Source organism: Pseudonaja textilis, chromosome 2 (assembly GCF_049901715.1).
Source record: "Pseudonaja textilis isolate UNSWEBS1 chromosome 2, rPseTex1.2, whole genome shotgun sequence".
NCBI lineage: Eukaryota > Metazoa > Chordata > Lepidosauria > Squamata > Elapidae > Pseudonaja > Pseudonaja textilis.
In genome coordinates, this window is record NC_141991.1 from 72,276,804 (window position 1) to 72,292,464 (window position 15,661).

General features: G+C 40.0%; 1 protein-coding gene across 7 annotated transcripts in view; it reads left to right on the plus strand.

Annotated features, from left to right (window-relative positions):
• The window catches only part of TNIP1 (TNFAIP3 interacting protein 1), a 42,680-nt gene that overhangs the window by 24,825 nt on the left and 2,194 nt on the right, over window positions 1-15,661 (plus strand). For 2 of the 7 annotated variants that reach the window (XM_087924268.1, XM_087924269.1), the window contains exons 6-17: window positions 1,174-1,365; window positions 1,995-2,089; window positions 5,599-5,689; window positions 6,590-6,679; window positions 7,484-7,549; window positions 9,146-9,277; window positions 11,012-11,140; window positions 11,693-11,809; window positions 12,391-12,516; window positions 13,455-13,535; window positions 14,221-14,415; window positions 15,455-15,545. In XM_087924268.1, coding sequence (XP_087780394.1) covers window positions 1,174-1,365; window positions 1,995-2,089; window positions 5,599-5,689; window positions 6,590-6,679; window positions 7,484-7,549; window positions 9,146-9,277; window positions 11,012-11,140; window positions 11,693-11,809; window positions 12,391-12,516; window positions 13,455-13,535; window positions 14,221-14,415; window positions 15,455-15,545 — 1,405 coding nt within the window. Of the gene's footprint in view, window positions 1-1,173; window positions 1,381-1,994; window positions 2,090-5,598; window positions 5,690-6,589; window positions 6,680-7,483; window positions 7,550-9,145; window positions 9,278-11,011; window positions 11,141-11,692; window positions 11,810-12,390; window positions 12,517-13,454; window positions 13,536-14,220; window positions 14,416-15,454; window positions 15,546-15,661 lie in introns of all 7 variants that reach the window. The other 5 variants (XM_087924271.1, XM_087924272.1, XM_087924267.1 and 2 more) reach the window with 3 other exon arrangements.

Here is a 15,661-nt window from a genome sequence, read left to right on the forward strand (position 1 = left end):
TAAAAAACCATTTTCCATCATCCTAAATGGGGGATGGATTATAGTTGCTCAATAAGGAGGGGAAAAACAATTTTGAGCATTGGTCTTGCAAACCAGTTTTGAAACCAACCTCTGGATACCTCAGTTACAAATGACGACCAAAATATGTCCTAAAGACACCTTGCACAACAGTGGGAATTCCAAGCAACAATAATCCTTAGATGTCCAATTCAACCTCTACTCAGTCCTGAACTGAGAGGTTTTGGCACCTATAGTGAGCGTAGAAACTTCACCAAGATTGGTTGATTGGGAATCTGTAAACTGAATTTTATTTATGGAAAGAGAGAAGCCTGCAACGTTCAGTGGCAATATGTCTGACAGCTTCTTGAGTTTTAAAAAATGGTATAAGGAAAGTAAATACCATACTAATTTGTATGCATGGCAAACTGTCTGCGAAAGCAGGAACAGGGAAATCATAAAGGAGTAAAAGAGGTAAAAATTCTGTAATGAGTCATTTTGGAAACCCAGAATATTACTGTCAAAGATAAGTACTATCCCACTGAATCACAATACCAATCCAGATACATGTCTTCATTGAAAAGGGAAATAAATACTAGCCTTGGATTTGTAATCAAGTCTTAAGAGAAAGATCCCTCTTCTTTTGAGGAACCCCCGCCCCAATCTCTTAAATTCAATTATTGTATAAGTTGAAGATACGGAGAAAGGAGGAATCAGGAGGGTGCGATGGGCTTCCTACTTTGTGGGGAAAGAGACTGTTTGGAAAGGGGCTACAACAGATTTGATAGATTTATGCCTAGTATAGAAAATTGAATTTCTTCATAAAACACTGGGTTTTCACCAGAGCAATCCCTAAACGGGACAGTTTTCTACTCTCCACTTAAGCGAAAAGGGCTTTAAGGGACAAAAAGCATCTCTCTCTCTCTCTCTGTGAGTGTATGAGAAGATTCCTCATACAAACTTTAGAAGAGGCAGAAGATCTGTTCTTCCATCACCCTGTAATCCTTTTCAGTTGCCCCTCCCATCGCAAACAAATTAAAAAATGGCTTTTTAAAAGGGCAGAATAAAACAACACTAGGTAATCCTATTTGAGGAATTTTCCAGGTCTAAGTTGAAGTCAAAAATGACCAAATGCTTTTCCCGATATAATTTTCTCCTTTGGATCATTTTCTGCAGGACTTAGAGCCACTTCTGAATGAGGACACCAACCTTATGCTCCACCTTCAGCGCTTCGAGAACACACTCAGTCTTTTTGCTGAGGAGTCTGACAAAACCCAGCTTTTCGCCCATCTGGGGCACATGGCTCTTGAGTTTAACCGCCTGGCCTCCAAAGTACACAAGAATGAGCAGAGGACGTCTGTTCTTCAGGTCCGAGGGCTGCTGGTAGATGTGCACAATTCATTTGCTTCTCTGTATTCCTGAGTTCTCATCTTCGTTTTTTGTCTTTTTTCTTTCCCCTCCCAATCCCACCGAATGGCCATAACAGGCAAGGTACAGGCCATCTCTCGTAAAAATATTCCCTATGCACCCAACCATACGATCTCATCCCTGGCCAGCTGGTTTCATCATGCCTTTTATGACTTTTACCTTTTTTTCCTCATTCTTTTATTTCTGTGACATCCTCAATACTGCTATCTCCCATTCATCCTTTGGGGAAGGTTGGCCTAGTTTTATTGCTCCTATATTAAGCTTCCATTTGCCTATTCCCCTACCATGAGTTCATGCTGGGTAGGGACTTCGTTGCAAGCTCTGTGACTGCTCGAAATCACATTGTCATGTCTGGTGGCATTCTATTGTCCTAAAGCAAACATTCAAATGGATCTTGACAAATATGGTACAATGCATAGTTCCTTCCTTCCTTCCTTCCTTCCTTCCTTCCTTCCTTCCTTCCTTCCTTCCTTCCTTCCTTCCTTCCTTCCTTCCTTCCCTCCCTCCCTCCCTCCCTCTTTCTTTCTTTCCTATATCTCTCTCTCAATTTCCCTTTTCCCTTCAAACAGACATTGTGTGAACAGTTGCGGAGTGAAAACGAGGAGCTGAGGACAAAGTTGGAAAGGGAACTAGAGCAAAGGAATGAGATATCAGAGAAACTAAGGTGAGTGAACATGAAGTGGGAAAGGAGTACGTTGGTGAGCAAACATGCAACTGCGAAACAAGAAAAAGTCCCCTATCCTGGAGTAGCTATGTTAGTGTTACTACACATATTGATTCCAGTATCAAGTTTATTCATTAATCTACTTTAATCTACCCGAAGAGGAAGGAGCAGCAATGTGGCCAGTACTTTATAGAAAAAGTTACAATGGTGGGAAGCCCCAGAGAATTCTAAGGGAATTTCCATATATATATGGAATATATATCGCATGGTGCAGAATGAGTCTAAACATTGATCGGAAACCATTTACTTACTTAATGAAGGAAAGGCCAGAACTCAGGTAAAGTTTAGAAGACAATTGTGAGGATCTTCCCACTTGAATGCTAGTTTGCTCAGCTTGTGCAGGGTAGCGTAAAACTATGCCAACAAACCCCAAACAAAAAGAGCCTAGCACTAGTAGTGGCCTGTTTGGGATCAGGGCATCTCACATGTTTTAGAAAATCTTTTTTAGCCCAGAATGTTTCGTGAAAGATCAAAATAGCTCATGGAGAAATATTTCTCTTCCTTCTCAATGAAAGCGAGGTAGGGATTCACATGTTCTCCCTGACCAAAAAGAAATGGCCTTCCTTTCATAAGATTTATCATGATCTGTGAGATCTTTCAGGGGGAAAAATGCATATTTGATTTGCATTTCTTTCAAAAATTCTAACTAGAAACAGAGGCACAAGGTTTATTTTCACAGTTGACTGTACTTGAGAATTGCTACAAGAGCTTGATCCAGAGCATCACGAATCTTTCTTACTTTTGATGGAAATCATATGGAGACGTTGTGTAATTTGGTTTTAGTCACACAGACATCATTTGTATCCTGCTGGCTTCAGCTGGTAAAAGTGAAGCTTTTTTCAATACCCTACCTTCAACTCCATGATTATTCCAGTCCAAACCTTATTTTTAGCTGGAAATGTGGGCTAATAATCAGATTTGCTTTTTAAAAAGCTATGTGTTTAACTCTCCATGAGATGGTGCCCTTGGTATCCAGTTCCGATATGAATACTACACTCCCTGAGCAACCTATCTTCTAGGATTGTTAGTTAGCTCTCAAGTAGGGAATAAAAGTACTACAGGTAGTCCTTGAGTTACAAATGAAATGGAGCCTGCCCATTCTATTTGTAACGTGAGGATTTGTGGAAGTGAATCCCGTATCTTGAATGTGATCACTCCCTCCTTTTGCCCACACATTCGCTAATCGAATGTGTGGTTTGTTAAGTGCACAAAAGGTATTATCTGAGTGGGGAAGGCCATGGTGGGGGGCCTAGTGATGGAACAGGCCACTTGCTTCAGACCACCCCAGGCCTCCTTGGCCCACTGAAATACCTCATGCTCCCCACAATTGCTTACCACCCCCAGCCTGCTGTGCTATGGGTCACTTACTGTGCAAAGATCTAGCAAGCTGTCTCTTCTCCAGCCTCTCAGCTGCGTGTGCCGCACCACAGTTCCCTTTTGGTATGTGCAGGCCTCGCCTGGCAGTTTGCTGGCCAAAACGGACCATCCAAGACTCTGTTTTGGCCAGCAAAGTGCGGAGCGGAAAGGAATAGGCAGGACAAATGTCGCAGAGCCTCAGCAGTTGTTCATAAGGGCGAACAACTGCTGTGGTGCTGCAACATTCATAATTTTTGGATTTGTTTATGTTTAACTATCATGTAACTTCGAACATTTGCTAAGGAAATGCTTGTAACCTGGGATTACCTGAATTTTGCACTGCTGTACATTCTGTTCGTGTTATAATGCAGTCCATTAACTGCTTGGACAAGAATAAAAAAAATTGCTCTAGCTCAATTTGTAAATCAAAATCAGACTCTGTTTCAAACCAACATTCTTAGAGTAAATGTAACCTTAAATTCACAATATGGTGTGTGTGATTTAAATATATGTTCTTAGATTTATATCCTGCCTTTCCAGCAGTAGCTTAAAATGGCATATACATAACATTTCTGGGATTTTTTAATAATAAAAATCGAAAGAGCTTTGTTTTATTCTTTAGGCAGTAATAGAACTGTTATAGACTAATGTGATAAGAATTGTGCTTTAAGTCATATTGAGACAAGGAATTTAAAAATAATTTCTGTAACATAATTATAGCATTTTTCCCCATTGATGTTATACTGAATCATGGGAATTCCTTGTAGATACTTTGAGGATCTGTTTGGAAATGCAGAATAGAAATCTAACAAATTGGATGGTGCTATTTTGAGATGTTCTATAGCAAGCAATAGCACTCAGACTTCTATATCGCTTCACAGTGTTCTTACAGCCCTCTCTAAATGGTTTATAGAGTCAGCATATTGACCCTAACAATCTGGGTCCTCATTTTACTGATCTCGGAAGGATGGAAGGCTGAGTCAACCTTGAGCCTGGTGAGATTCGAACTGCCACATTGTAGTCAGTGGCAGTCAGCAAAAATAGCCTGCAATACTGTATTCTAACTACTGCACCACCACAGTTCTTATATGGGAAAAAAACAAATATATATCATCATAGTGATGTAAGAAAGTAGGGCTAGATCAGACTAAAGGATTATCTCCTCCAGCATTCTGTGTCCTCTAAATCAAGGGACACCCTTGGTCTGTGGACTGGCACTGGGCTGCAGCATGCTGGAAACCGGGCCACGCAAACAAGTGAAGCCCCATCTGTGGGACGCAGACAGCATACAAAACCACGCCACCTCCAGTCCGCAGAAAAAAACTCTTTCCACGGAACCGGTCCCTGGTGCCCAAAAGATTGGGAACTACGACTCTAAATATTCATGTCAAATCCATCAGCAGGAAGTGAAGAATATAGGATAGGATAGGATAGGATAGGATAGGATAGGATAGGATAGGATAGGATAGGATAGGATAGAATAGAATAGAATAACAGAGTTGGAAGGGACTTTGGAGGTCTTCTAGTCCAACCTCCTGCCTAGGCAGGAAACCCTACACCACTTCAGACAAATAGTTATCCAATCTCTTCTTAAAAACTTCCAGTGTTGGAGCATTCACAACTTCTGGAGGCAAATTGTTCCACTGATTAATTGTTCTAGCTGTCAGGAAATTTCTTCTTATTCTAAGTGGCTTCTCTCCTTGATTAGTTTCCACCCATTGCTTCTTGTCCTGCCCTCGGGTGCTCTGGAGAATAGCTTGACTCCCTCTTCTTTGTGGCAGCCCCTGAGATACCGGGACACTGCTATCATGTTTCCCCTAGTCCTTCCTCTCCTACTCCTACTTTTATTTTGAATGGTATTTGGAGGCAGGTTGCCTGTGAATATTAGTGGGCACTCGGTATATTATCATTATCCTCGGTTGAAGTAATCTAATTCAGTTAACGATACATATTTTTGGTCCATGAGCTTTAAAGTAAATCTTATTCTGAATGACAGCTACTGTGACAGCTGCCTTTACATGCTTAAAATGCCTTCCTTAAAATGTAATACTGTGTATGATGATGATGATGGTGATGATGTCTTTCTAATGTAGGTGTGAGAATCTGGAACTCAGAAAGATGGTGATGATGGGAAGTAAGGAAAGTGTAAAAGCAGAAAATATAGAATGCGCTGAGCAGCAACAGGTAAGAATATTTTAGGCTACATTGAACCACTATCCTGTGACATATGCTGATAACATTTAGCCTCAAACTGCTTGGAAGTTATCTCTCAGTAATGTGAGCCTAGCTATATCTGAAAGTCTGCTTTACAGTAAAAGGGATAGATTAAAAAAAGTTCCAAAGTAACATGTATTTAAAACTGAAGGCTTGTGGATCTTAGCTTAAACATCGAATGACCTTTTTTTTTTTTTTTTCATCTTCTGACATAATGGTGCAAAGGTGTGTGATTTAAATATAGAACTTATTTGGAATATAACATCTTGAATTTTCAGGAAAAAAATGCATAACCTGTATTTAGGCTCAGGATTCAGATTCAGGATCAACTTCCAATGGTTTACAATAAATAACAGATAACAAAATAAAAATAAAAGAATAATATCTTAAATTATAAAAAGGCTAAGACCATGCTACCAGTCTCATTCCATCATTCCGTGGAATGAATATCCAAAGAGGAATCTTTTACGCTCAGTAATTCTTGCTTTCAGAAACAGATGATTTAAGGAAATTTATGAGGGAACCTGTCAAATGGCAACTTCTCTTAAAAGATCTCTGGTATTTTTAATCATCTCCATTCTGCAATATGCAGGATATTGGGGAAAAGGTGGAACTGAGATGTGCAGTATGTTAGATCAGGGGTTTCCAGCCTTGGCAACTTTAAGGCTTGTGGACTTCAACTCCCAGAATTGCTCAGCCAGCAAGCTGGCTGAGTAATTCTGGGAGTTGAAGTCCACAAAGCCTTAAAGTTGCCAAGGTTGGAGACCCCTGCCTTAGACTGTAGATTTTGAAAGAAAGAGGTCAACTTCTGAATATTGAGCTGGCTGCTTTGAATGATTTCTCAAGGTCTGATATGTATCTGCCTTTTAGAAGGGAGCCACAGAGGAGCAAGTAGCAGGGAAGAGCATGTTGGGAGCAAGTGAGAAGAAAGTGAAGATACTCGAACATCAGCGCAATGAGGCAAGTCAAATACAAGGGATTTTTTTCCCCTTAGAATTATAAAAAGTTTATATCAGGTGATGGCTGCTAGTAGATAAACATAGAGGTTATTTACCTTCTATTCCAGAACTATTCTGAATGATTCTCCAGATTCCCAACCTGTCATGTTACCTGCTGTTCTTATTTGTTTTATTTATTATATTCCTAATCTAACCATCACCAGAGCGCTTCCTAAACATGTCCTTTAAAGTCTGCCCTATGCTTATATTCCTCTTCCTGTCCAGGGAAGCCTTGGAATAGACTTAAGTGCAGTGGTGGGATTCGAAAATGTTTACTACCGGTGCTGTGGGCATGGCTTGGTAGGCATGGTGTGGCTTGGTGGGGATGGCTTATTGGGCATGGCAGGGGAAGGATACTATAAAATCCCCATTCCCTCCCCACCCCACTAACCTGCTTTTCAGCCCTGTTCTCCTGTGCAGGGCAACAGAAGAAGACCCAGCTGATCAGCTGGGACTCGGTAGGCAGAGAATAGACGGGGATGGGGATGGGGCCAGTCAGAAGTGGTATTTGCCGGTTCTCTGAACTACTCAAAATTTCCGCTACCGGTTCTCCAAAACTGGTCAGAACCTGCTGAATACCACCTCTGCTTAAGTATGATAATTACCAGGTTTAGCAACGGGGGAGATACCTGAATGATCCCATGCAGAATATTGATTTAGAAAACAAAAGAAAGTTACGTTTCAGCCTTGGGACTGCTTGCATCAGAGGAGGAAGGCTGTAAGGGGATGTGTCCAAAATAACTTGATGCATTTTTTTTTTCTCTAGCTATTGGAGGTGAATAAACAGTGGGATCACCATTTCCGGAACATGAAGCATCAGTATGAGCAGAAGGTAATGAGAAAGATCCAGGACTGCTCTATCTGAGATGTTTTTGACAGAACAACACAAGATGAGCGTGGCCTAGTTCTTATCCAAATGAAGGAATACAGGAATGCTAGCTGAGCCATAAGGTCTCAACAGCACTATCTGTTAGAAATTTCCTTTAAGATAATTATCTTTTATTGGCCTGGAAAGATTTAAACACTTCTGGGGATTTGAAGAAAAGAAAAAAGAAAATTACACTTATCACAGCTGCTAACTGCAGACTTAGAAAATATCAATCCAATAATACCAGTTTTGTGGTTTTTAAAAATTTAGTATCTTTATTTTTATAATAAACAATAATGTAGACAAGGTATTGCAGATAGTCCTCAACTTACAACAGTTTATTTGGTGACAGTTCCAAGTTACAATGGCACTGAAAATAGTGACTTATGACCATCTTTCACAGTTATGACCTTTGTAGCATCCCCATGATATGTGATCAAAATTCAGATGCTTGGCAACTGGTTCTTACTTATGACAGTTGCTGTGTCCCAAGGTCATATGATCACCTTTTGCAACCTTTTGGCAAGTAAAGTCAATGGGGAAGCCAGATTCACTTAACATTTTACTAACTTGACAACTGTAGTGATTCACTTAACAACTATGGCAAAACTCATTTAACAAATGTCTCGCTTAACAACAGAAATTTGGGGCTCAATTGTGGCCTTAAGTCAAGGATTACTTGTATTGTAACTCTGAAGTAAATGTCAGGGCTCCAACAAACCCACCCTCATTTAAATCAAAAGTCTCTAGCCGCATCTCAGAGAAAAGAAAATTGATTTATTAGAGGTTGCCATGTTGGCGTAAGCTGGGTGCAGCTGATATTAAATTACATCATACATTTCCCCCTTGACGCTGGTCTTCCTCTCACCCCCTGGATGTGACTTCTCCAATGGGACACATCTATCTCCAAGAGTCATCCATCATGCTCTCCAATAGCCTTCTTATGCTCCGACAACTTTGGGCTACTGGGGTGATTATCTAGGCATTTCAAGAATGCCTTGTTTTCCCCCATTCCCTTTTTCTGACAGCTAAAAAGACCAAAGGAGTATTTTTTTAGTTGACAGTGAACCTGGCTGGGGCCATTTTGGAGGCTTCAGGGTTGCCACAATGTGAAGAAGGGATGGGGGGGGGCGGGAAACATAGTTAGATGGGGGTTTGTAGCCAAAACAAAATAGTTTCCTGTGGGAACCAAGGTCATTCCAACAGGTAGCTGGAAGGAGGAGGAGCACCATATCCAGGCAACCAGCCAGAACCTTGATTGGACAATGTTACTGATTGTTTGGGGAAAGTAAAATTGTACCGTGAGGAACTTATCTGTCTCAGAGTTCTTCTTTCTATGGAGTTATTACTTGGAACCCTAAAAAATTTCATAGGGTCTCTGCCAAAATTGTCAGCAATGCCATATAATCAGAGACTAATTTAAAATTATATATTGTAGTACATACTTCTGGTGTATATACCCCCAAATACTGATTTTGTTCCTTTGGATCATGTAGACTTTACATTGGCTTTAAAATGCATGATGGTGTTTTGCATTTTTAAAAATTTCCATCCCAACAGATAACAGATCTACGACAGAAGTTTGCTGACTCCCAAAAGGCACTAGCGGAGTTGGAGACAGAGCGAGAGCAAAAACAGAGAGATTTTGACCGCAAACTTCTCTTGGCAAAATCCAAAATCGACGAAGAAGAGGTATAGTCCAAAATCCCACTTGGAATGCATTTGCATTTCTGCCCAAAACTGTAACGTTTACTTCAGTTTTAAGTCTAAATGGGTTGACAGGCAGGTAGCATTAAAAACATTTTTCTTTTATTCCTACCTCTGGTTCCTTTGCAGTAACTTACTAGGACAGAGGTCTCCAAACTTGGCAAATTTTAAGACTTGTGGACTTCAGCTCCCAGAATTCTCCAGCCAGCATAGCTGTGCAATTGGTTTGCCAATTGCACAGTTTGCCACTGTGCAATTGGCAAACCATATTCAGGTGCAGTAAGTTAAAATATTCTCTATGGTTCATCAGTAGAAGGTCACCAGCAGTTTTTCATTCAGTTGCTGTTTCCTGAGAAATCTTATGACCCATTGCAGCATTCATGTGTTCACGTCATCCAAATTCGGACACTTGGCAACTGGCGTTTATTTATGATGGGTTGTGGTGTGTTCCCCCCCCCCCCAGGGCATGTGATCATTTTGGCGACCTTTTGACAAGCAAAATCAATGGCGAAGCCAGATTCACTTAACAACGGCTGTGTTAACTTAACAACCATAGTGATTTACTTGGCAAGAAAGGTGGTAAAATGGAGCAAAACTCCCTTAACAAATGTCTCACTTAGCAACAGAAATGTTGTGGGGGTGCAGTCATGGTCAAAAGTTGAGGACTACCTGTATAGACCTCAGTTTATTAGGCCTTGTAAGGGAGGAGCAACACATAAAGAACTGGAAAGGCCTGCCCTCTGGTGGACTAAAGAGGTTTTTGCAGGTCAAATTCTACACTGCAAAAAAAAAAAAAAAGTGAGCTCTTTTACTTTTGGATTTGATTTCTGAATGTTCTCCTCTTTGTCTTTTCTGGAAGGTGCTTTACTCTGTTGGGAGTAGTGTTCATATTGCTATGTGTGGTTCAGGACACAAATGAGACACTGAGTGCCCCCTGTTGAGGTAATTCCTCGTTAGGAGAATGAGCGCATACAGGGAGACGTATAGAGAGTAGTGTTGGAATAATACACACAGAGCACACAGATACACTGTACAGTAAATGTAGGTTTTTACTTCCAGAAAGGTTTAAGCAAAGTCCAAAATAAGCAGTCCAAAGTCATTCACAAGTAAATCAGTCAGTTTTCAATCCAGGGATAATCCAAATATCAAAGTCCAGTGTCAAAAACAGCTCAGTAATAGACTTACATTAAATCCAGTAATATCAGTCAATTAGAAGAAATGGAACAACGGCAATACTTTCCAACAGAAGGAAACAGAGATAGAGTCACACTCTCTTCTGAGATTAAGACTAAACAAACCAGGTTTCTGGCTCCATCTTATGGCTGTTTGAAAAACCACACCCAATTGCAGTTTTTGCAATCTCTTAAAGACTTAGTACTAAAATGTTTATCCTGGTTTATATATTTCTAACCCAAATACCTCTTAGGTGACTTATATTCCTAACACACACCCCGCTTCTTTTTAGCAGATATAGGAGTTTTCTATGGGAGGGAGATATTTGAGAATGACAGTGACGACAGCCAGTTGCATTTGACGGGTATCAAAAGGGCTTTTTGGTATAAACAGACAAGCTCTTGAAAGTTGACCCTGTTCTTAATCCCCTCTCATTCCTTCTGAAGTGGCTTTCAGGCAGGTTGTTCCACACCTGATGGGAATGGGATGGAAAGCTGTTTCTCCTTTTTATACATCTTCCTCTCTTTTCCTTCCACTCTATTCAAGGCAGAAAAAGAGAGACTAGTTGGGGAGGTGAAGGACCTCAAGCACAAGGTGAAGTTTCTTCAGGATCAATTGGTGCCAATCACAAGGCAAAGAGAGTATCAGGAGAAGGAGATTATCCGATTAAACAAGGTGGGTGGACCTTGTTAAAGAATTTAAAGGATTTGTACCTGGTTCCTCTTCTGCTTTTTTTTTTTTAACTCTGTGAATCTTTTCCCCCAAATGATGGTCTTTCCAAGGCAGTAGAATGATTCTATATCTCTTGCCCCAAATGAATCTCCTTCCACCCTAAAATGCTGTTTTGGGGGCTTTTTGTTGTTTGTGGAAGTATAACCTGGCACCCACATTTATTCCTGCTATGTGGTTCATTGCAAAGGAGTCCTCCATACCCCTCCACTTTCGCTGAAACATATGATAGGATAAATTGCTGTGAGCATGGGCTGAGTGTTTGTTTATATACGGTTCCTGCAAGTGAACCCTTTAGAGAAAAACCAAATAACAACTATTCAAAACTATTCAAAAAATCTGAGAGTTCAAAATACTCCAAATACTCAGTGCCATTTGCATTCTTTTCCTATGAATAGCATATTAATAGGATCATATTAATAGCATCACTTGCCACTGCTGCGAAGAACAAATGTTATGCTAAGACAGGTTTCTTACGGTTCCTTTGTCTTCCCTCAGGCGCTAGAAGAGGTTCTGAATTTCCAAGCACCTCCTCGTTCTCCCTCAGCCACTGATCCTAGCCCAGGTCTCCGGCACCAGGAAGTGATGACCCAGAACGAGCTTCTGAAACAGCAAGTAAGCATTAAAAGTTTGTGATTCTCTTAAGTTCATAAAAATCAAATGCGACTTATTTAACAACTGTCCTCCTTAGCTGTGGAAATTCTGGTTCCAATTGTGGTTATAAGTCAAGGACTATTGTATTAATCTTGTACTAGTTTCACTGTTGGATGTCATTAAGTGACTATTAGTACCAGAAATAATATTGTTAATTGCTTTAAGTGCCATTTTGAAAAGTTGTGTGTGTTGTATCAGTTGAAAAGCATGTTGAAAACATTTTATCTTTAAAGATATATTTTTTAGAATTAATGATAGGCAGTTACTCTTATGTTCACAACATGGTTTTTTCTTTTCTTTTCTAAACAAAATCTTGGGAAAATGGGCTAAAATGGATTAAATCAGAATGGAAAGTGTTGTGTGAACTTAGGAAGAAATTTCCTTTGTCAGATAACCCCATGCTTTATAAAATTCATTGTACAGGTTTTGACTTTAGGATTCTGTGTGTTGTGTTGTCTTGGCATCAGTGCTGAAACATGTAGAAAATGTGAATTTGGGGGCATAAGTGTCTGATCCTAAGATTTAAGTCCTTTTTCTTCCAGGTGAAGATTTTTGAGGAGGATTTCCAGCGGGAGCGGAGTGACAGGGAAAGGATGAACGAAGAAAAAGAGGAGCTGAAGAAGCAGCTAGAAAAACTTCAGAAGCAGCTGACCCTGACTAATAACCAGGTAGAAAACCAAAAGAATCATTCTGAGTTTGGAGGCTTTGGTGATCTAAATTTAATCTCTTCCATGGAATCCCTTGAAGGGATGGAAGAGATGAAAACTAGACCGTTGGCCTTGATTCATGGAAAACTGTACTCTGTTGAGCAATCTAAACTAAATAACTTGTGTTTTTGTTATTGTGATATGCTTACCAGAATCTCCAGAGAACCAAGACACAGCCTTCTGAGCAAATACCAGTTGCTTTTGATCTCGTCCCCTATTTCTTGGTTCCTTCAAGCATTCTCCCCTTCCCGCTTTATATTTTCTCTCGCTCCCCATTCCCCTCCTAATCCTAGCGACAATCTTTGAAGGTTTATGGATAGACTTGTGTACCCAAATCCTATCCAATATCCTTCTCCTACATAATAATAGCTGCTGTCTTAAATATCTCACAAGTTATTGTTTGATTATGTAGTTCTCCTGTGTCACTTGTTTTATTCTTAAAGAAATTGGAAAAAAATCACTAAAGGGCATGCTTGGGCAGCTTTTTAAAATTAGGTTTTAAATGGAACTAGAAAAGGCAGGTCAGCAAGTAGAGTTAAAAGATGTTTAAATACTTGCATTGTAAAGCACTTGAACCCATAAGACTTTGTAGTCGCTGATTAGAGAAAATGATTCTTTTTGTCAGTGTCCAGTACAGTTTCATGTGTTCTTACACTGGTCTTGTCTCTTGGTTACCATCCAACTTCACTTGCTTGCTATGAAAATACTCTCCCTATCTTCCAAGAGGTATAGAATAAAAATAACTCTGTCACCGGGTTAATGATCCACAATGGGCATCCAGAATCTAGTCTGGCTAAGACTTGAGCAGAATATTTCTATTGGTCTGCTTGTTCTCAGCGCTAGAATGCAATGCTCATGGAAATCTATATTCTTTTTTTTCCTCCTCTTTTTCATAATAGCTGCGAATTGTTAAAGAGGACTACCATAAAGAGAAGGAAGAAAAGGATAAGTTTAAGAAACTGCTTAAACAGCACAAACAGGTATGGGATACTGTACTGTGGAAATGCAAATGCTGGCTGGCTTAATATTATGACTTCCCAATACTGAATATATGCCGTAGTTGTTTGACATGATCTATCAGTTCTTCATACTGCACTGTAGTAAAATCATATCTGAAATCAGGCTGGGCTTCCCTAACTTGTGCACTGCCCAGAAATGTGGACCTCGATTTTCAGAATTGTCCAGTTTCTCTGGTCATTGCTAAAATTCTAGGAATTGAAGTGCAACACGTTTGGAGAGTGTCCTGTTTTAAGAATTTATTGGATGTTTGTTTTATATGGTGAGATGGTTCAATTTAAATTACAGCCAAGATCAGGTCTAAGTTGTGTTTCCCACCCCGCACCCCCTTGTCTTCGTCCTATAGCAGTGATGGAGAACTCTTCCCCCCACCTCTCAATAGCTTTCTGTCTGTCATGTCAACAGTAGGGTGTGCACATTTATAGACTGCTTATTCCAGTACTTTTTCTTCCTTATCCTAGGAATGGATTGAATATTGCACAGGGGACATAATGTTTCTTTAGTTGGTTTTAAAAGGGGATTAGTTAAAAAAGGAATAGGCCAAGCGAAAACAACCTGCTTTGATTAAGTTGATACACCGTTAACCTTTATAAACTAGGATTTCCACAAAGGTCCTTCACTTTCAATTTTCTACTTTCTCTCTTGCAGCATTCAGGTGACAGATTGCATCCTGAGCCACAGCCAGGACAAATCACCCCAGCCTGCCCCATGTACTACTTTCAGCACTCTCCTCCAATCCAGCCACACGCTTATCATGCTTATGAGGACTGGCAGAAGATCCGGTACCCACCACCAGCGGTGGCAAATGAGCATCCTCCAGTTCAGAATTATTGTGTCTCACCTGTGAGTTAATAAAATGTGCAGTATCAGAGTAAGGAACTAGAATCAGTAAGAACAGAATACAATTGCCAGTCTTCTTTTAAAACAAAAAACAAAAACCCGGATAGAATTGGAATTCTCAGGTTCTGTGCCAAAATTTGTGTATAAGGAAACACAGGAGTGTAAACTTTCTTATTCAACAATTGGTGCTTCCTTCTGTTTGCTGCCATTCATTATGAAGAGCTAGGAAGTTTCTACTACAAAATGTACAGCAGGGATGTTCCAATTCAAACTGTTATGAGATTGAAGCACCCCTTTTCTGATTTAAAATGTCCCATCTTTAAGCATAAAGCAGTTGTCTGGCGTGCATATTTGTCCATTTTTGTTGAGTGATATTCAGTCCTTCTCATGAGTTCCAGGAAGCCATAAAACAGCCAATTTCACATGTGAAGTGAATATTTTTCATGCTTAAAATAAAGACAGTTCATGCTCAAAAAACCTGTGGAGGATTAAACAATTCAAATTGAAATGAATTACAGCTACTCCTCCACTTATAAACATAAATGAGCCTGGAAGTACAATTGTAAGTCATGACTGTCATTAAGTGGCTCACCAGATGATCACCGGTGTGGTGATTATATGACTGCTATTTTTTTTTTTTGTAGCGGTCGTTGAGAAAATGTTGCAGTCATAAACTGAACCCACTTAAAACAATGGGGGCTTTTTCCTGGAAGCAGCAGAAAGGAAACACCAGAAACCAGCAAAAAAAAAAAAAAACCACAGAAAATTGGGGTGACGGGACTGTGGAATGTAGCAAACAGCTGTAAACACCAAACAGCTGTAAACATGAGCCAGTTGCTAAGTGCCAAAAATGTGCTGATATAATCATTAGGAAGGCAAAGGGGGTTGGAACCATCAGAACTTCAAAATCATAAGTTGCTCTGTGAAGGTCAATTGTAATTTGGAAGGGTTGCTAGGTGACCAGTCATTAAATGAAGATTACCTGTACCTGCACCTACTATACAGTATAGTATTGTATTTTTTTTCTCTTTGCTTCTTATAGCCAGATTGTAACTGGTATCCAGCATATGTTATCGCACACAATCAGAACACACAAGGAGGGGATGGTGTGAAGCAGTTTACCAAGGAATCTGGTAAGAGCTTTCGATTTCTTTCACAGCATACTAGAATATCTTTTTTAGTGCTGCTGTACCTAGCTCTCATTTTTAGGATCCATTCGCTTGTTAATGGATTCAGTCGTGTGGGAAAT